The sequence below is a fragment of the Oncorhynchus keta genome, chromosome 4 (genome assembly GCF_023373465.1).
Source record: "Oncorhynchus keta strain PuntledgeMale-10-30-2019 chromosome 4, Oket_V2, whole genome shotgun sequence".
NCBI classification, from domain to species: domain Eukaryota; kingdom Metazoa; phylum Chordata; class Actinopteri; order Salmoniformes; family Salmonidae; genus Oncorhynchus; species Oncorhynchus keta.
Genome location: NC_068424.1, coordinates 38,502,775 through 38,523,083, shown reverse-complemented (window position 1 = coordinate 38,523,083; position 20,309 = coordinate 38,502,775). Strand labels below are relative to the sequence as shown.

Below are 20,309 nucleotides of genomic sequence, written 5' to 3'. Positions count from 1 at the left end.
TTCTTCCTTGCTGAGTGGCCTTTCAGGTTATGTCGATATAGAGTGGGGCAAAAAAGTATTTAGTCAGCCACCAATTGTTCAAGTTTTCCCACTTAAAAAGATGAGGTCTGTAATTTTCATCATAGGTACACTTCAACTATGACAGACAAAATGAGAAAGAAAAAAATCCAGAAAATCACATTGTAGGATTTTTATGAATTTATTTGCAAATTATGGTGGAAAATAAGTATTTGGTCAATAACAAAAGTTTCTCAATACTTTGTTATATACCCTTTGTTGGCAATGACAGAGATCAAACGTTTTCTGTAAGTCTTCAAAGGTTTTCACACACTGTTGCTGGTATTTTGGCCCATTCCTCCATGCAGATCTCCTCTGGAGCAGTGATGTTTTGGGGCTATTGCTGGGCAACACGGACTTTCAACTCGCTCCAAAGATTTTCTATGGGGTTGAGATCTGGAGACTGTCTAGGCCACTCCAGGACCTTGAAATACTTCTTACGAAGCCACTCCTTCGTTGCCCGGGCGGTGTGTTTGGGATCATTGTCATGCTGAAAGACCCAGTCACATTTCATCTTCAATGCCCTTGCTGATGGAAGGAGGTTTTCACTCAAAATCTCACGATACATGGCCCCATTCATTCTTTCCTTTACACGGATCAGTCGTCCTGGTCCTTTTGCAGAAAAACAGCCCCAAAGCATGATGTTTCCACCCCCATGCTTCACAGTAGGTATGGTGTTCTTTGGATGCAACGCAGTATTCTTTGTCCTCCAAAACTGTAGTTTTTACTACAGTTAACTTATAAAATAGTCTCATTCTTCCTCATTTTTCAGAATACAAGCCTGAAACAGTCTAAAGACTTGACATCTAGTGGAAGCCATAGGAATTGCAATCTGGGTCCTAACCCAATATAAACTGTATTGGCATTCAATTGAAAACCACACACATCAAAAATATCCCACTTCCTGGATGGATTTTCCTCAGATTTTCACCTGCCATATCAGTTCTGTTATACTTACAGACATTATTTTAACAGTTTCGGAAACGTTAGTGTTTTCTATCCAAATCTACCAATTATATGCATATCCTAGCTTCTGGGCCTTAGTAACAGGTAGTTTACTTTGGGCATCTCAGTCATCCAAACTTCCAAATACTGCCCCCTATCCGGGAGAAGGGGCTCACAACAATTGCTAATTTATACATTGGTCAGTTATCTTCATTTCAACAATTACAGGGTAAGTTAAACATGCCAACAACACATTTTTTCACATTTTTTCAGATACCTCCAAATCAGAAATGTCTTATGGACACAAATCCCACAGTGTGGCATTAAGCCAAATAGCCTGATCCTTGTCAAACCCCATTCAAGTCTCTAGACTGTATGATGTGCTACAGGCCCACATAGAGGTATCCACAGACACTATTAAAAAGGGGTTGGGAACAAGAACTTGCTTCAGAAATCTTAGATGAGGACTGGGTAGAAGCTCTCAGGAATATAAACCGCAGTTCAGTGAATGCCAGACACAATCTTGTACAGTTTAAGGTGATACACAGGTTACATTACTCAAAAGTAAAACTGAATAAAATATTCACGGACACCTCACCAGTGAGAGAGAGGTGCAAGCAGGATGAGGGGACGTTGACCCACTTATTTTGGACATGTCCTAAATTACATGCTTACTGGCCTCTCATTTTCGGGAAGGCTGTCTCTCTTTGTACTCCATTAGCCTAAAGGCTCATTTTGCAATTTTGAAAATTGGAGAGTGTTCCTACCTTTGAAAATGTGGTTATGGGATTTAGGGAATGTAATACATATGGAAAAGAGTCGATACAATACCTCCAATAGAAGTCCAATGCTTTACAAAATATGGCAGCCAATACTGGATAAATGATCTAGTCCCGCTTAATAACTGCGTTGATGATCTGCTGCTACGCTGTGCTGTACTCCACTCAATATTTATTTTTGACTTAACTTGACTTGACTGCTTGTGGGCCTCCCGGGTGGCGCAGTGGTTAAGGGCGCTGTACTGCAGCGCCAGCTGTGCCAACAGAGTCCCTGGGTTCACGCCCAGGCTCTGTCGTAACCGGGAGGTCCGTGGGGCGATGCACAATTGGCCTAGTGTCATCCGGGTTAGGGAGGGCTTCGTCGGTAGGGATGTCCTTGTCTCATCGCGCACCAGCCATACCCGTGGCGGGTCGGGCGCAGTGCGCGCTAACCAAGGTTGCACGACACATTGGTTCGGCTGGCTTCCCGGGTTGGATGCGCGCTGTGTTAAGAAGCAGTATCGGAGGACGCATGACTTTCAACCTTTGTCTCTCCCGTGCCCGTACGAGAGTTGTAGCGATGAGACAATATAGTAGCTACTAATTTGTAGCTGCCGGCTGCACTAATTGGGGAATAATTTTTAACAAAAAATACAGTATATGCTGTCTTCTTATTATACTGGATATTATACTGGATATTGTTTTATTTTGTGTAAGTGGGGGAAGTTTTGTCCTCTAAATTGGCCATCCCATTCAAAAGTACAGTATATGCTGTCTTATTATACTGGATATTATACTGGATATTGTTTTATTTTGTGTAAGTGGGGGAAGTTTTGTCCTCTAAATTGGCCATCCCATTCAAAAGTACAATGAATGTCAATTGATTTTTTATTGGAAAATAAACATATAAAAAAACATGGCACAAGTCATTTTAAAATGTGTAGAATTGCAGGAAATTAGCTGTAAAACAAATCTCTTCCCTATGGCAAAATGAGCAAAATTGCTGAAAGCTTTAAAACTGCAATATTTTCTCTACTGCCCATCTCCCATTGTGCATAAATGTATTTTGTCCCTCCACACCAAACGTGATCACAGCACGCAGGTTAAAATATCAAAACAAACCAATTTTCTGCCTCTAACCCTAGGAAGCTCTTTGCCACCTTCTCCTCCCTCCTGAATCCTCCCCCCTCCTCCCTCTCTGCAGATGACTTCGTCAACCATTTTGAAAAGAAGGTCGACGACATCCGATCCTCGTTTGCTAAGTCAAACGACACCGCTGGTTCTGCTCACATTGCCCTACCCTGTGCTCTGACCTCTTTCTCCCTCTCTCTCCAGATGAAATCTCGCGTCTTGTGACGGCCGGCCGCCCAACAACCTGCCCGCTTGACCCTATCCCCTCTCTTCTCCAGACCATTTCCGGAGACCTTCTCCCTTACCTCACCTCACCTCGCTCATCAACTCATCCCTGACCGCTGGCTACGTCCCTTCCTTCTTCAAGAGAGCGAGAGTTGCACCCCTTATAACCTACACTCGATCCCTCCGATGTCAACAACTACAGACCAGTATCCCTTCTTTCTTTTCTCTCCAAAACTCTTGAACGTGCCGTCCTTGGCCAGCTCTCCCGCTATCTCTCTCAGAATGACCTTCTTGATCCAAATCAGTCAGGTTTCAAGACTAGTCATTCAACTGAGACTGCTCTTCTCTGTATCACGGAGGCGCTCCGCACCGCTAAAGCTAACTCTCTCTCCTCTGCTCTCATCCTTCTAGACCTATCGGCTGCCTTCGATACTGTGAACCATCAGATCCTCCTCTCCACCCTCTCCGAGTTGGGCATCTCCGGCGCGGCCCACGCTTGGATTGCGTCCTACCTGACAGGTCGCTCCTACCAGGTGGCGTGGCGAGAATCTGTCTCCTCACCACGCGCTCTCACCACTGGTGTCCCCCAGGGCTCTGTTCTAGGCCCTCTCCTATTCTCGCTATACACCAAGTCACTTGGCTCTGTCATAACCTCACATGGTCTCTCCTATCATTGCTATGCAGACGACACACAATTAATCTTCTCCTTTCCCCCTTCTGATGACCAGGTGGCGAATCGCATCTCTGCATGTCTGGCAGACATATCAGTGTGGATGACGGATCACCACCTCAAGCTGAACCTCGGCAAGACGGAGCTGCTCTTCCTCCCGGGAAGGACTGCCCGTTCCATGATCTCGCCATCACGGTTGACAACTCCATTGTGTCCTCCTCCCAGAGCGCTAAGAACCTTGGCGTGATCCTGGACAACACCCTGTCGTTCTCAACTAACATCAAGGCGGTGGCCCGTTCCTGTAGGTTCATGCTCTACAACATCCGCAGAGTACGACCCTGCCTCACACAGGAAGCGGCGCAGGTCCTAATCCAGGCACTTGTCATCTCCCGTCTGGATTACTGCAACTCGCTGTTGGCTGGGCTCCCTGCCTGTGCCATTAAACCCCTACAACTCATCCAGAACGCCGCAGCCCGTCTGGTGTTCAACCTTCCCAAGTTCTCTCACGTCACCCCGCTCCTCCGCTCTCTCCACAGGCTTCCAGTTGAAGCTCGCATCCGCTACAAGACCATGGTGCTTGCCTACGGAGCTGTGAGGGGAACGGCACCTCAGTACCTCCAGGCTCTGATCAGGCCCTACACCCAAACAAGGGCACTGCGTTCATCCACCTCTGGCCTGCTCGCCTCCCTACCACTGAGGAAGTACAGTTCCCGCTCAGCCCAGTCAAAACTGTTCGCTGCTCTGGCCCCCAATGGTGGAACAAACACCCTCACGACGCCAGGACAGCGGAGTCAATCACCACCTTCCGGGGGGCACCTGAAACCCCACCTCTTTAAGGAATACCTAGGATAGGATAAGTAATCCTTCTCACCCCCCTTTAAGATTTAGATGCACTATTGTAAAGTGACTGTTCCACTGTATGTCATAAGGTGAATGCACCAATTTGTAAGTCGCTCTGGATAAGAGCGTCTGCTAAATGACTTAAATGTAATGTAAATGTAATTATATTAATTTGGTGCATTACCGCCACTGACCTCATTTGTCTTTCAGTCACCCACGTGGGTATAACCAATGAGGAGATGGCACGTGGGTACCTGCTTCTATAAACCAATGAGGAGATGGGAGAGGCAGGACTTGCAGCATGATCTGCGTCACAAATACAACTGACTTCTATTTTAGCCCATGGCAACGCAGATGCTCATTGGCGCGCACGAGCAGTGTGGATGCAATAATTGAATAATATAGATTTCTACATTTATTTTGCAACGCTCGCGCACATGACGCGAACGGTGTAGTCAGCCTGTCAGAGTATTGAGCTCAACAAGATAATTATGTTTACACTGCCCTGCTCGAAATGTGATCATTTATCAAGTTCATTCAAAAGCATTGCATTGTCTCTCAAGAACCGATACCTCTTGAGAACCTCTTGAAAATGTCCCTTTGCTATCCTCAATGTGAAAACGGTCAGAGAGAAAGAGAGCGAGCCTCTTCACACTTACACTATTTTTTTTTACTTTAAACTTTGAGTTAGAATTACCATCTGCTACACATATTACTCAAATGTAAACTTGCTATGTCTTATCCAGAGGTAGCGCACGACACTCGTCCTTGAAGCAGGGCAGTTTAAAATAAATTGTCTCATTGAGCCAACACTCCTACAGTATAAAATTGTAATAGCAGAGCAATGTTTTTGAAACAGCTGAAATGTACAGACATTTTCCTAATATTTGAGACTTGTTTTATTGAGTGTAACTGAAATTGCAGTAATAGCCTATTATATTCTGAAATTGTCGCAGTAGCTGCCGGCTGCACTGAGCCACGTAAAACTATGGATGTGGCACCACAGGTCCCAGAGTGGTGGGGGAATTATTTTCCTGTGCCCCTGAGTTTTTCCTGATCTGCTAGTAGGCTAATCTAACCAACTCTGGACCTTAGTATGACAGAAATAAATCAGCTGTAAAATAAAAAAATAAAAAGTACATCAGCCATATAATTTTTATTAAAAAAAATAAAAAAAACTCCTGAATTTAGGGAGGATGAAAATATTAAAACCCTTTACACAGACAAAGAGATAACTGCGATTGGACAAAAACTAACAGGGTTGAGATTGCTGTAGACACGGTTGCATCATGTAGGCCTTTGCATCTGTAATTAAAAAGATACCTTATGAGTATGTCATCACTAGTGTTGATTGATTAATTCCAGTCAATCATTTTGGATTAAAAAAAGTCTATATAGCCTAGCCACCCGAAGTTTGAATAGAAACAAAATTGTATCACATTTTCTCAGAACACAAACAAATGGGTTTATTTTAGACTATACATGTATAGCTTAGGCTATAAAAACATGCTATTACACTTCCCCTGGCCCAGATGTAAACAGAGCACATAGGTTTTTCAAGTCTACCAGCAGCTGTGGTTATTTTTCAGTAGGCTACAGTTGATCTGACAATCACAGAGGCATTTTTTTTGCAGCGGGTATGGGCTCCCATAAAAATAAAAAAACAGCATGCCGCAACTCCGCAGTGAATTCACTTAGACCCAAGTTCCGTCGCAATTTTCTTTTACCACATGTAATGATTTGCATGACATGGATAAATGTGAAGCCTGTTTTGTTGTAATGATGCATAGGCTAACATTACTTAATGAAGACATTTTATTTTACCTTTATTTAACCAGGCAAGTCAGTTAAGAACAAATTCTTATTTTCAATGGCGGCCTAGGAAAGTGGTTTAACTGCCTTGTTCAGGGGGCAGAAAGACAGATTTGTACCTTGTCAGCTTCCGGTTACTAGTCCAACGCTCTAACCACTAGGCTACCCTGCCGACATGTTAGCAACTCTGTGCTTTTGTCTTGAAGCTAAACAGTGTAGCCTACAGAAGAGAAAATAAACCCATTAATTGTCTGCACATGCTTGTAAATCGTTGCATTATTCAAGAGTGTAATATGGTTTGGTTGCATTATTCAATAGTAGGACCGGGACTACATCACGATGCTCGTTAGTATCGTAGCAAGGAAACAAAACAGGAGACGGATTAAATTTCTTTAGGAAAACAGCCCTAATGTTGGAAACAAACATCATTATGTTGTCATATATAGTTACATGTATATATTTTCCAAGCTATAGCACACAATATTTTACATAAAGCAGGTTTTTTTTTAAAGGACCGAAGTGTTTCAGCTGCATTGTGTTTTCATTTTTTCCCCAAGGGAAATAAATATTTCGATAATGGTATCGTCCAGGCCCTGTTCTATAGTATAATATGTTTTAAAATAAAACAGTTTGTTAGTAGCTAGGTTGCCATCCAACTGGCAACAGATTTTCATACGAATATTCAAAAAGCGACAAAAACAATATGCACATTTTCCCACTGTGATGTGTTTCCATCAAATGTACTTGTTTCAGATAAGGCTGTGCATGATAACATAGTGCACATACAAATACATTTTGCAGTTAAATTACCATGAACCTAATAAAACATACAAGATGAATGGGTTTCCTTGGCATTTTCAACTCTACCGAGTCGTTTTCTCCGTTTTTTGTCCATTATATAGCGATTGTTCCCACTCTGGTATTGGCAAAGGCACTCTAAGAGCGCACGCATAGTCCACATCATGAGATTTTATGAACAAAAGAGCAAAACTATTTATATTTCAACTATCATGTCACCAGAATAAGACCCTAGATATTTATTGGAAAGCTCATCACCTTGCACTTTCACCCACCCTGTGAAATTCATCAACATTTATATGTCAACAAACTGCATGCTTTCCCGACGAGTCGTAGTGGGAAGACCACACAACGTTCCATCACGTGATTCCTAGTGTACTTCGATATGATGGTCATTATATCAATATTTGCGCATTAAAGCGCTTCCAACGACATTATTCGCATAATTCATTTTACCCACACAAACATCTCTCACCTTGTCTCGTGTATTTTGTGTTGACGACATTTGGAAAATTTACTGGAAAAAAAAATGTGTTTCCATATTGGCCTGTCATGACATGTTTAATTCAACATGTACTTTACTCACATAAAAAAAGGTTGGATGGAAATCTGGTTAGAATAGTTTGTGCTTACTGTGACTGCTGTGATATTTGCGGTCAAATTGAGCTGCGGAACAAGAATGTTGTGTTGCCAGTCACAATGAAAGTTAAGGCCATAATGTGAATTGAAAAATGTAAATGTCTTAAGCCACTCCGCTTCAGAATCTCCTTCATATCTCGTAGTAGAGCGTGCGAACAAGAACATGAGGGTGGCCCACATGGTGTCAAAAAACTGAAATACCAGTCCATACAGATGCCAGGCCAGGGTCTTGAGAAGTAAGGTTATGGTCTTATTTGGCCAATCTTTTAATAAGAGCATAGGGGCTGTGCTTTTAGAAGGGGGGTGTATCTACGTGGGATTCAGAGGTCACATTGACAATGAACCAAAGTTGTGTATCAGCCAGAGAAATGTAGGCCACTCCATCCTATAGCTACTAGCCAGACAGAGCCCTACAGAGAAAGGAATTAAACAGGCAGGGAGAATATGGTAACACAGAGGTTTACCATCATTCACTGTACAGCTCAAATCAATGTAGCTAGGCTAGGGAGACCAACTGGCACCAGACTACAGGCTTGTCACTGACAAATCCCCCTCCCCACACACACACACACACACACACACACTGATTCTCTCTCTTATGGACCGAGAAGGATACAGGCAAGGGGAGGTTAGATGGGATTGGTAGAAAAAGGAGAAGTGGAGAACAGAGAAAAAGAGCCTTCTAATAACTTACTGTCTCGGCTCATACTGAAAGTGCTTTGTTTAGCACATATACACAGATCTTTTTCTGTAACCCTGCAATGACACAGGAAATCGAAGTGTTGGTTGGTTGGCTGCACTGCAGGGCCAATCACATGCATAGCAACTGGCCAGATAGGAAAGACTAAAGACCACAAAGTGAAAAAGAGCAGGTTTCACCTGACCAGACAGTGAACAATCTCTGCAGGTTCACTGGAAGAGCCAACCTTCGGTGGGCTATTCATACGCTCCGTTGGCGCTACAGTCTGTCAGAAACATTCAACTAAAACCCTTTGATGCACATGAAAATGACATGAGCGAATGTGTACGATTATGGTCGCCAATTTGACAAGCATAAAGTTAATTCTGGTGAGTGACACACAGAAGATAATTTAGCATGTTTTTGTTCAACAGGATGCATAATCATACCATTCTAATTTTAACCACGGTCCGCCCCGCCATGGTCCAACATCACCGACCATGTTCCACCATAAGTTCCATTCTCCCTCTTTTCCAGCCCAAACACATGACTCTCTCTCACACACACCATTCTCACACTCGTCCTCACACAAACACAGGTCCCGCGGCCAGTGGGGCGACAGAGCAGAGCAGACTCAGCTGATATGACCTAGTTTCTATTCAAGCCCAGTCCCTCAGCTGCCTCCTGCTCCACAAAGAGCCTTCACAATCCTGAATTGAGGAAAAAAAACAATATCCAGTTGTATTTATTATGGATCCTCATTAGCTGATGCTAAAGTAGCAGCTAATTAAGATAAATTAAGGCAGGTTATACAATTTTAAAAACATTAAAATACATTCACAACACACTGTATGCCCTCAGGCCCTACTCCACCAATACCACATATCTACAGTACTAAATCCATGTGTATGTATAGTGCGTATGTGTGTGCTAATGTTTGTGTTGCTTCACAGTCCCCTATGTCCCATAAGGTGTCTTTTTATATATTTTTTAAAATCTTAATCGTGCTGCTTGCATCAGTTACTTGATGTGGAATAGAGTTCCATGTAGTCATGGCTCTATGTAGTAATATGTACCTCCCATAGACTGTTCTGGACTTGGGGACTGTGAAGAGACTAGAGGTCGACCGATTAATCGGAATGGACGATTCATTGGGGCCGATTTCAAGTTTTCATAACAATCATAAATCGGAATTTTTGGGGGCCTTTATTTAACTAGGCAAGTCAGTTAAGAAGACATTCTTATTTTCAATGACGGCCTAGGAACGGTGGGTTAACTGCCTTGTTCAGGGGCAGAATGACCGATTTTTACCTTGTCAGCTCAGGGATTCAATCTTGCAACATTATGGTTAAGGCTCTAACCACCTGCCTCACGAGGAGCATGCCTGTTACGCGAATGCAGTAAGAAGCCAAGGTAAGTTGCTAGCTAGCATTAAACTTATCTTATAAAAAATCAATCAATCATAATCACTAGTTATAACTACACATGGTTGTCTCCTGACCCCTCCTGTCTCAGCCTCCAGTATTTATGCTGCAGTAGTTTGTGTCGGGGCTAGGGTCAGTTTGTTATATCTAGAGTACTTCTCCTGTCTTATCCAGTGTCCTGTGTGAATTTAAGTATACTCTCTCTGCCTCCCGGGTGGCGCAGTGGTTAAGGGCACTGTACTGCAGCGCCAGCTGTGCCACCAGAGACTCTGGGTTCGTGCCCAGGTTCTGTCGTAACCGGCCGCGACCGGGAGGTCTGTGGGGCGATGCATTGTCCGGGTTAGCGAGGGTTTGGCCGGTAGGGAAATCCTTGTCTCATCGCGCACCAGCGACTCCTGTGGCGCGCCGGTTGCAGTGCGCGCTAACCAAGGTTGCCAGGTGCGCGGTGTTTCCTCCGACATGTTGGTGCGGCTGGCTTCCGGGTTGGATGGCGCTGTGTTAAGAAGCAGTGCGTTGGGTTGTGTATCGGAGGACGCATGACTTTCAACCTTCGTCTCTCCCGAGCCCGTACGGGAGTTGTAGCGATGAGACAAGATAGTAGCTACCATGAAATTGGGGAGAAAAAGGGGTAAAATTAAAACAAAAAAAGTTTGCTCTCTCTTTCTCGGAGGACCTGAGCCTCAGGACTACCTTGCTGTCCCCAGTCCACCTGGCCGTGCTGGAATCCTGACCTGTTCACCGGACGTGCTACCTGTCCCAGACCATATTATCTGACCATGCTGGTCATTTATGAACATCTTGGCCATGTTCTGAATCTCCACCCGGCACAGCCAGAAGGACTGGCCACCCCTCACAGCCTGGTTCCTTTCTATGTTTCTTCCTAGGTTTTGGCCTTTCTAGGGAGTCATCGTGCTTCTACACATGCATTGCTTGGTGTTTGGGGTTTTAGGCTGGGTTTTTGAGATATCAGCTGATGTACGAAGGGCTATATAAATACATTTGATAATATCACTATTTTATCTAGCATATCCTGCGTTGCATATAATCGATGCGGTGCGCATTCGCGAAAAAGGACTGTTGTTGCTCTAACGTGTACCTAACCATAAACATCAATGCCTTTCTTAAAATCAATACACAGAAGTATATATTTTTAAACCTCCATATTTAGCTAAAAGAAATCCAGGTTAGCAGGCAATATTAACCAGGTGAAATTGTGTTACTTCTCTTGCGTTCGTTGCACGCAGAGTCAGTGTATATGCAACATTTTGGGCCACCTAATTTGCCATCATTTTACGTAATTATGAGTAAACATTGTAGGTTGTGCAATGTAACAGCAATATTTAGACTTATGGATGGCACCCGTTAGATAAAATACGGAATGGTTCCGTATGTCACTGAAAGATTAAACGTTTTATTTTCAAAATTAGTTTCCAGATTCTACCATATTAATGACCTAAGGCTCATATTTCTGCATGTTATTATGTTATAATTAAGTCTATGATTTGATATTTGATTTGATATTGATATGAGAGCAGTCTGACTGAGCGGTGGTAGGCAGCAGCAGGCTCGTAAGCATTCATTCAAACAGCACTTTCGTGCATTTTGCCAGCAGCTCTTCGCAATTCTTCCATCATTGCGCTGTTTATGACTTCAAGCCTATCAACTCTCAATATTAGGCTGGTGTAACCGATGTGAAATGGCTAGCTAGTTAGCGGGGTGCGCGCTAATAGCGTTTCAAACGTCACTCACTCTGAGACTTGGAGTAGTTGTTCCCCTTGCTCTGCATGGGTAACGCTGCTTCGAGGGTGGCTGTTGTCGATGTGTTCCTGGTTCGAGCCCAGGTAGCGGCGAGGAGACGGATGGAAGCTATACTGTTACACTGGCAATACTAAAGTGCCTATAAGAACATCCAATAGTCAAAAGGTATATGAAATACAAATCGTATAGAGAGAAATAGTCCTATAATAACTACAACCTAAAACTTCTTACCTGGGAATATTGAAGACTCATGTTAAAAGGAACCACCAGCTTTCACATGTTCTCATGTTCTGAGCAAGGAACTGAAACGTTAGCTTTCTTACATGGCACATATTGCACTTTTACTTTCTTCTCCAACACTTTGTTTTTGCATTATTTAAACCAAATTGAACATGTTTCATTATTTATTTGAGGCTAAATTGATTTTATTGATGTATTATATTAAGTTAAAATAAGTGTTAATTCAGTATTGTTGTAATTGTCATTATTACAAATAAATAAAAAATATATTTAAAAAAAGCCAAAAAAATAAAAATAAAAAACAAATAAAAAAAACGGCAGATTAATCTGTATCGGCTTTTTTTGGTCCTCCAATAATCGGTATTGGCGTTAACATCGTAGCTGTGTGCCAGTAGTTTAGACAGATAGCTCGGTGCATTCGACGTGTCAATACCTCTCAAAAATACAAGTAGTGATGAAGTCAATTTCTCCTCCACTTTCAACCAGGAGAGATTGATATGCATATTATTAATACTAGCTCTCTGTGTACATCCAAGGGCCAGCCGTGCTGCCCTGTTCTGAGCTAATTGCCATTTTCCTTAAGTCCTTTATTGTGGCACCTGACCACACGACTGAACAGTAATCAAGGTGCCATAAAACTAGGGTCTGTAGGACCCGTCTTGTTGATAGTGTTGTGAAGAAGGCAGAGCATCGCCATTCCTTTCTGTAGAGCGTAGAACACCACCTCCATCACAGGAGCGACTCGTCTTGACATTTTATTCACAGGGTCATTCATTTTCACCTCAGACGGGAGGATAGGCCACTCCTGATGATGAGTCATAAGGGTGGGAGGAGGAGTGCTAGATGATTAATCTCAAGAGGGGAAGGAAATTAGGGTTTCAGTGCTGTGAGGTCTTTACAGCGTGGTGTAAAATATGTAAGTAAAAATACTTTAAAAAGTACTACTTAAGTAGTTATTTTGGGTATGTGTACTTTACTTTTATATTTTTGACAACTTTCACTTCACTACATTCCTAAAGAAAATAATTACATTTAAATATATATAAGTACAAATAATGTACTCTTTACTCCATACATTTTCCCTGACACCCAAAAGTACTGGTTACATTTTGAATGCTTAGCAGGACAGGAAAATTCCCACACATAAAGAGAAAATTCCCACACATAAAGAGAATATTCATGGTCATCCCTACTGCCTCTGATCTGGCTGACTCACTAAACATACACTATAAATACACAAAAGTATGTGGACACCCCGTCAAATGAGTGGATTCAGCTATTTCAGCCACTGACAAGTGTATAAAAATCAAACACACAGCCATGCAATCTCCATAAACAAACATTGGCAGTAGAATGGCCTTACTGAAGAGCTCAGTGACTTTCAACGTGGCATAATCATAGGATGCCATCTTTCCAACAACGGGTTATCAAATTTCTGCTCTGGTCAACTGTAAGTGCTGTTATCGTGAAGTGGTAACGTCTAGGAGCAACAACAACTCAGCTGCAAAGTGGTAGGCCACACAAGCTCACAAAACGGGACCGCCGAGTGTTGTGCATAAAAGTTGTCTTTCCTCGGTTGCAACACTCACTAGCTCTGGAAGCAATGTCAGCACAATAACTGTTTGTTGGGAGCTTCTTGAAATAAGTTTCCATAGCTGAGCAGCCACGCACAAGCCTAAGATCACCACGTGCAATCCCAACCATCAGCTGAGAGAGATTGACATGCATATTATTAATACTAGCTCTCTGTGTATATACTACTAGCTGTGCGATAGTACAGAACACCACCTCCTTCACAGGAGCGAAGTGGAAACACATTCTCTGGAGTGATGATTCACGCTTCACCATCTGGCAGTCCGACGGACGAAACTGAGTTTGGTTTGTCGAGATAGGTGTGGAAGAACTTGACTGGCCTTCACAGAGCCCTGACCTCAACCCCATCAAAACACTTTTGGGATTAATTGGAATGTCGACTGCGAGCCCAACATCAGTGAACCAACCTCACTAATGCTCTGGTGGCTGAATGGAAGCAAGTCCCTGTAGTAATGTTCCAACATGTAGTGCATTAATATGGAGTTGGTCCCCCTTTTGCTGTTATAACATATTAATGCACATGATTTTGGAATGAGGGGCGGCAGGGTAGCCTAGTGGTTAGAGCATTGGACTAGTAACTGGAAGGTTGCAAGTTCAAATCCCTGAGCTGACAAGGTACAAATCTGTCGTCCTGCCCCTGAACAGGCAGTTAACCCACTGTTCCTAGGCCGTCATTGAAAATAAGAATTTGTTCTTAACTGACTTGCCTGGTTAAAAAAATAAATGAGATGTTTGATGAGCAGGTGTCCACATACATTTGGTAATGTAGTGTACATGCTTGGTTTGTAAATTATGTCTGCTGGGGTGTGCCTCTGGCTATCTGGAAGAAAGAAAAAATAACATTGTACCATCTGGTTTGCTTAATATAAGGAATTTGAAATGATTTACATTTAAGTATATTTTAGCAATTATATTCACTTTTGATAATTAAGTATATTTAAAACCAAATACTTTTAGACATACTGAAGTACTATTTTATTGGGTGACTTTCACTTGAGTAATTTTCTATCTTTCACTTTTTTCACCACTGAGTAACATACATGCTGTTGCTGAGGATGACACTTGACTCACGTAGTCCTCTGCTCTAAACTTGAAGGCTCAAAGAGCCATTGACAGCGAGTCATCCGAAGCTCTATTTCACAGTTGAAGTTGGCCCCTCGAAACTGACCTTATCAGCAACCACATCCAAAACCTGCCTGATTGACCAACATGTCTCTCCAGTATATCTCCCTGTCCTACAAATCACACTCAATTAGAAGACCCTACATTTTACCAGCGGTGCTATGAACAACCTCAACACATACAGAGGAGAAACATCCACCCTCCCAAAAAACAAATCTGTACCAACGCTTGCTGAACAGAACAGAAACCGATTCCCTAGATCCAAGGGTAATGGTGTTTTTTTATTTATAATAAGCACCTGCAGCAAATGTTGCTGCTCTTGTCAAATCTGGCAAAAAGTATTCAATGCAATGGGGTGGAATAAAGCCACATTCTCCACGGGGGGGGGGGGGTGATGAATGAAGGCAGCTCTGCAGGAGACCGTGGAAGACAGATGTTCCATCACTCAACATTTACTCTGACAGGAGGGAGAGAGAGAGATGGGAAGGACACTCACACGACAGTGTCTTCCTGCGAGCCAGGGAATTTTTTTTTTTAAAGGATGATGATAGAGAAAGGGTTGTAATAATCACTTCCCATTTAAGAACAGCAGCATCATACTGTCTCTTACCTGTTCAGTAGAGCTGCTGCTCAGGTCATCTCCAGATTCTGAGTCGTTCTGGAGCTTCTCTGACCCCTCCCCCGGGGAGTCCCCAGGAGAGGAGAGAGTCCGGTCCGAGTCATGGCTCTTGTTGTGGTTTATATGGTGGTTGTTGGGGGCCCTGGGAGGCGGAGATTCCGCCCGCATATGCGGTAACTTGGAGCTGTTGCTGTGGTGATGGTTCTTGTTGTTGTGTAGGAGCACCAGATCGGCTACGCCAGGGGGCTTGCTGTGCCGTAGGCTTTCTGGGTTCTGGTTGGCATCCTTGGGCAGAGAAGGTGGTGTGACGTGCCCCCAAGAGGGCGAGGGTGTGGAGGTGGGCGACGGACTCCCAAAACTAGACATCTCCTGAGGTAGCCTGTTGTTGAGGTTCTCGTTGGACGTGCTACAGATATCCAGAACTGTAGGCTTTACCCGGATCGTCCCACCCATCCCGTCCGACACGAGGGTCTTTGGTGGGGGCATGAGCGCCCGGCGCACCTCCCTGACGTACTGCGCTGGGACATAGAAGGCTTTCATCCCCTCTTCCTTCCGTACCTGCCACCAGTCCTCATTGGTCTTCCTGACCAGCATATAGCACTCCCCCTGCCTGATGGAGATCATCTTATCTTTGGCCTTGTACTCATAGTCGTACTCCACCTCCACGTACACCTGGCCCGGTGCGAGGATGGGCAGATCAACCCCACCGCTGCCAAGCCCTTCACTGTCAGCCATGATGGTGTTGACCACCCCTGACCGCTGACCCTTCAACCTCTGACCTTTAGGTGGTGTTCAGAATCAGAAGGTTGGGGGGGACCGACATCTCTCACTGGGCTCCCCTAGACTTCAGGAAGAGAGAGGGAATAGGGAAAGGTTTCAGTTAGGTTTTTAAGGTTTTTAAGCATTTGACTGCATTATTTGTTGGTTATATTTGCCTACCACCAAAGGTTATTTTTGTTTAAGTTTGAGCGTAATGGTACCTTCTTTCAACACAGACCAAGGCATTAATTTCTACCTTCATCCCATTCAGACAAACCTGAAACTTGCAAAAATACAGTATACAGCCCTCTGTCTGAATGGCAATTACACACAAACATACACTACTACTCACCACACCAACACCTGCTTTTAAATTCTGCTTCATTACAAGTTTCTTTCAACAGACAACACTAGGGTTGGCAGGTAGCCAGGTGGGTAGGAGTGTTGGACCAGTAACCAAAAGGTTGATGGATCAAATCCCCAAGGTAAAAATCTGTCGTTCTGCCCCTGAGAAAGGCAGTTAACCCACTGTTCCCCAGGTGCCAAAATATTGATTAAGGCAGCCCTCTGCACCTCTCTGATTCAGAGGGGTTTGTGTTAAATGTGGAAGGCACATTTCAGTTGAATGCATTCCGTGTACAACTGACTAGGTATCCCCCTTTCCCTAGCATGATGTCACAAGCTATTTCCAGACATGTCAGTAAATGAGGATCTTCCAGGAACAATTCCATTTCAAAAACAACTAAGTCCACAGGATCAGAAACAGTATATGACTGGATAGGAAATCCAGTGTTAACACGATTATCCAACCTCACAGGAACACAGGTGAGGACAGCCTGACCCCCACCCACACACACAGCCTGTCAGACTGCCTCCACTGCAATCTGACATCCTGAAACACGGGCAGGAGAAAGCAGGTGCTTTTCCGAGGCATGACTATATGCCTGTATCTATAAGAAGGATGTCCCTCTCATCTACAGATTCATAAACACACAGATTTAGCCACTGCTGAAGAGTGAACAACAGACTTGCATCAATAATAGAGGTAGTTATAGTAAATCTGAGAGTGAGTGTGAGTGACAGAGACTAGGCTATACCACAGAATTGTGAGTGATGGCTATGATTTATGAGAGCATCTTGACTGGCAGCATCACTGCTTGGTATCCCTGCCATCCAGGACCTATATACCAGGTGGTGTGAGATGAAGGCCTTAAAAATGGTCAAAGACTTCAGCCAACCAAGTCACAGACTGTTCTCTCTGCTACTACGTGGCAAGCGATGCCGATGTATCAAGTCTGGTACCAACAGGACCCTGAACAGCTTCTACCCCCAAGCCATGACTGCTAAATAGTTAGTTAAATAGTTAACCAAAGAGCTACCTGGACTATATGAATTGACACATCACATAAACTGCTGCTACTGTTTGCTATCTGTCACTTTATTCCTAGTTACAGTATTTGTACACCTCTACCTCAATGACCTCATACCCCTGCACATCGACTCTGTACTAGTACCCCTTGTATATAACCAAGTTATCCATCATTACATGTTTTACTTTTCTATTATTTATCCATTTTCTTTCTCTCTGCACTGTTGGGAAAGGCCCAAAAGTTAGCATTTACTGTTAGTCCACACCTGTTGTGTATGAAGCATGTGATTAATAACATTTGATTTGGTGATTTATTTTGATTGCCCTCTCTCATACAGCCTACAATAGGGAATTCTTCATGCTTACCTTGATGTTCAGTTCACCCATATGCTATGCACCAACAAGATCTAAAGTATCTGCTTATTGTGATGCACTCTTCATCCACAGCTAAACACACAATAAATGGATTGCTATGTAGTGCAATATTTATTATTATTATTATTATTATTATTATAAAGAATAACTAATTACACATACTGGGTGACCTGTCATACGGTCCGGGGAAGAAGGATGGATTACTATTATATCATCTGTGCTTTGTTGGCCACACAAGCATTAAAATACCGTGAGATTCTACATGCCTTTGTCCCAGTGTGGTTCTATTCGAAACAGATGTCGCCACGACTGTTAACTAGTAGCTAACCTAACTATTTTCCTAACCTTAAAGTAATTATTCTAACCTGTTAAGTTAATTACCAAACCATGGTTGCCTAGGGTTTTGTTGCCTTATAGGGGAAATCTGTGTGTAGGGGGGGGGGTCCCCGAGGGAGTCCCTCCGCCAAAGGAGTTCCAAGACTTGAATCCATATTCAGTTTCATCAAAAGATCCCAACGAGACAAGAAAGGCTCATTTGCTCACAATGTATATATACTTATTTTTCTACTGTATTATTGACTGCATGTTTGTTTTACTCCATGTGTAACTCTGTGTTGTTGTATGTGTCGCACTGCTTTGCTTTATCTTGGCCGGGTTGCAATTGTAAATGAGAGCTTGTTCTCAACTTGCCTTTCTGGTTAAATGGAGGTGAAATAAAAAATTCCCGAACCACGAAGATGTAAAATCACAGTATTTATAGGCTACCTGTTAGGAATAATTATCATAACAATGATCTATGCTAAGAAAGCATCGTGAAGCACAGAAATGAAGCCAATATGCTTATCACGTGAAAACCAAAGGATGGACAACCAAAACAATATTAGCACTCTCCTATGCCACGAGTTCGTTGTCGTCCAAATATCAAATAGAATTCCGCACGTTTATAGAAATAGTTCAATTACACCATAACAGCAGCATAGGTTTAAATGCACTCTCCTCCGTTATGAAATTCGAGGTCGAAGAAACTAAGAAAATAGCCAGTTGTTTCGCCACAACGTACTTCAACAAAGTAACTTTGGAAGTAGCCAATAGCTAGTATCTGCGGTTTTGCGTTTTAAAATATCGGATAGCCAGACAAATTATATGTAGCCTACACACCTTGTGAATGGTTTCTTCTTTATCTCCAAAGGATAAGCTAGTCAACGGCGGTTGTTTTCGGCGGAACTTTTCCTCCAGATATTTCAGTGTTCTAAACTGCTAAATATATAGTAGGCTGGCATTCGATATTCAACCATACCATCCATCCTCTGCCTCGTTTCCACCCAGTTGTGGTGCTATCGCTTGTGAGCGCTGCGTTGGTCTATTCTTCTTCCATCCGCCTGTCTGTCTGTCTGCCAAGTATGATGGATGATACGCCTAGTTTGCCCTCTCGTGGTCCATAGTCTCACCGTTCTCAGTTGCAGTGCTGCTGCACCGGTTTCAATTTGGCAGCCACTGGATTTATTTTTTAAGAAATTCAATAAATTGTGCAAAAAAAGGTTATTTGTTCCAAATTACTGTTTCATTTGTAACCAATGTGGTTTCTTGGTTTAGCCTATAGGCTACTATATCCCGTTTAAAGTGCTGGGGTTGATATCTATGATACATGTAAGTTGTAATGGCAAATATAATTGTCTGGTGATCTTCAAGACTGAGCTCTATAAAAGAGCTCATATTAATGAATAATTTACCATCTCAGTTTCTTGAGTCACCCACCATCTGTTACTGTCCAAATCTGTGACAGACATTTCAAGAATGCCCCCACAAATATCTAATGATTGAATAATAGATTTATGGGGGATTTAGGATTTGCAATATTAAAATGCATTTCTTTCTTAGTCCTGGTACAGCTGACCGAGTAAAACAAATACTGAAAACACAAGACCAAAATGTACAATAATTTGAATTTCACTCGTCAGAAGGCTTCCGAGTGGCGCAGAGGTCTAAAAGCACTGAATCTCAGTGCTAGAGGCGTCGCTACAAACCCTGGTTCGATGCCGGGCTATATCACAACCGGCCGTGATCGGGAGTTCCGAAGAGCGGCGCACAATTGGCCCAGCGTCGTCCGGGTTAGGGGAGGATTTGACCGTGTTAGGCCGTCATTGTAAACTACTAACTTGCCTCGTTAAATAAAATAGTGACAGTACCAAAGCGTGCTCTGCTGGTATGAATGGGCCAGTGCATCCAACAGCCCATTGAATGAAAGTAACCTACTGGTAGGAATGGCCAATAAAAAAAATTCTCTCACATATACTGTTTTATCAAAGGTGCAGTGACTCATATGAGATATGGATCCCATATGCGAGTTAAAACTCCAACCACAAAGGGGAACGCTCATTTTTAACAGTAAGGTGAATCAACTTGACACTGTTCTCTAACGGAACCCAAACCAGGTGCGTGCATAAATGTATTTTGTCCCCCCACACCAAACGCGATCACAACACGAAGGTTAAAATA

General features: G+C 43.1%; 1 protein-coding gene across 9 annotated transcripts in view; it reads right to left on the bottom strand.

The window, feature by feature from the left end:
- arhgap12b (Rho GTPase activating protein 12b) overlaps positions 1-20,309 on the bottom strand; it is a 99,617-nt gene that overhangs the window by 79,113 nt on the left and 195 nt on the right. For 4 of the 9 annotated variants that reach the window (XM_052506714.1, XM_052506732.1, XM_052506729.1 and 1 more), the window contains exon 2: positions 15,302-16,154. In XM_052506714.1, coding sequence (XP_052362674.1) covers positions 15,302-16,045 — 744 coding nt within the window. In that variant the 5' untranslated portion in view covers positions 16,046-16,154. Of the gene's footprint in view, positions 1-15,301; positions 16,155-18,971; positions 19,289-19,837; positions 19,990-20,309 lie in introns of those variants that run through there. The other 5 variants (XM_052506720.1, XM_052506724.1, XM_052506715.1 and 2 more) reach the window with 5 other exon arrangements.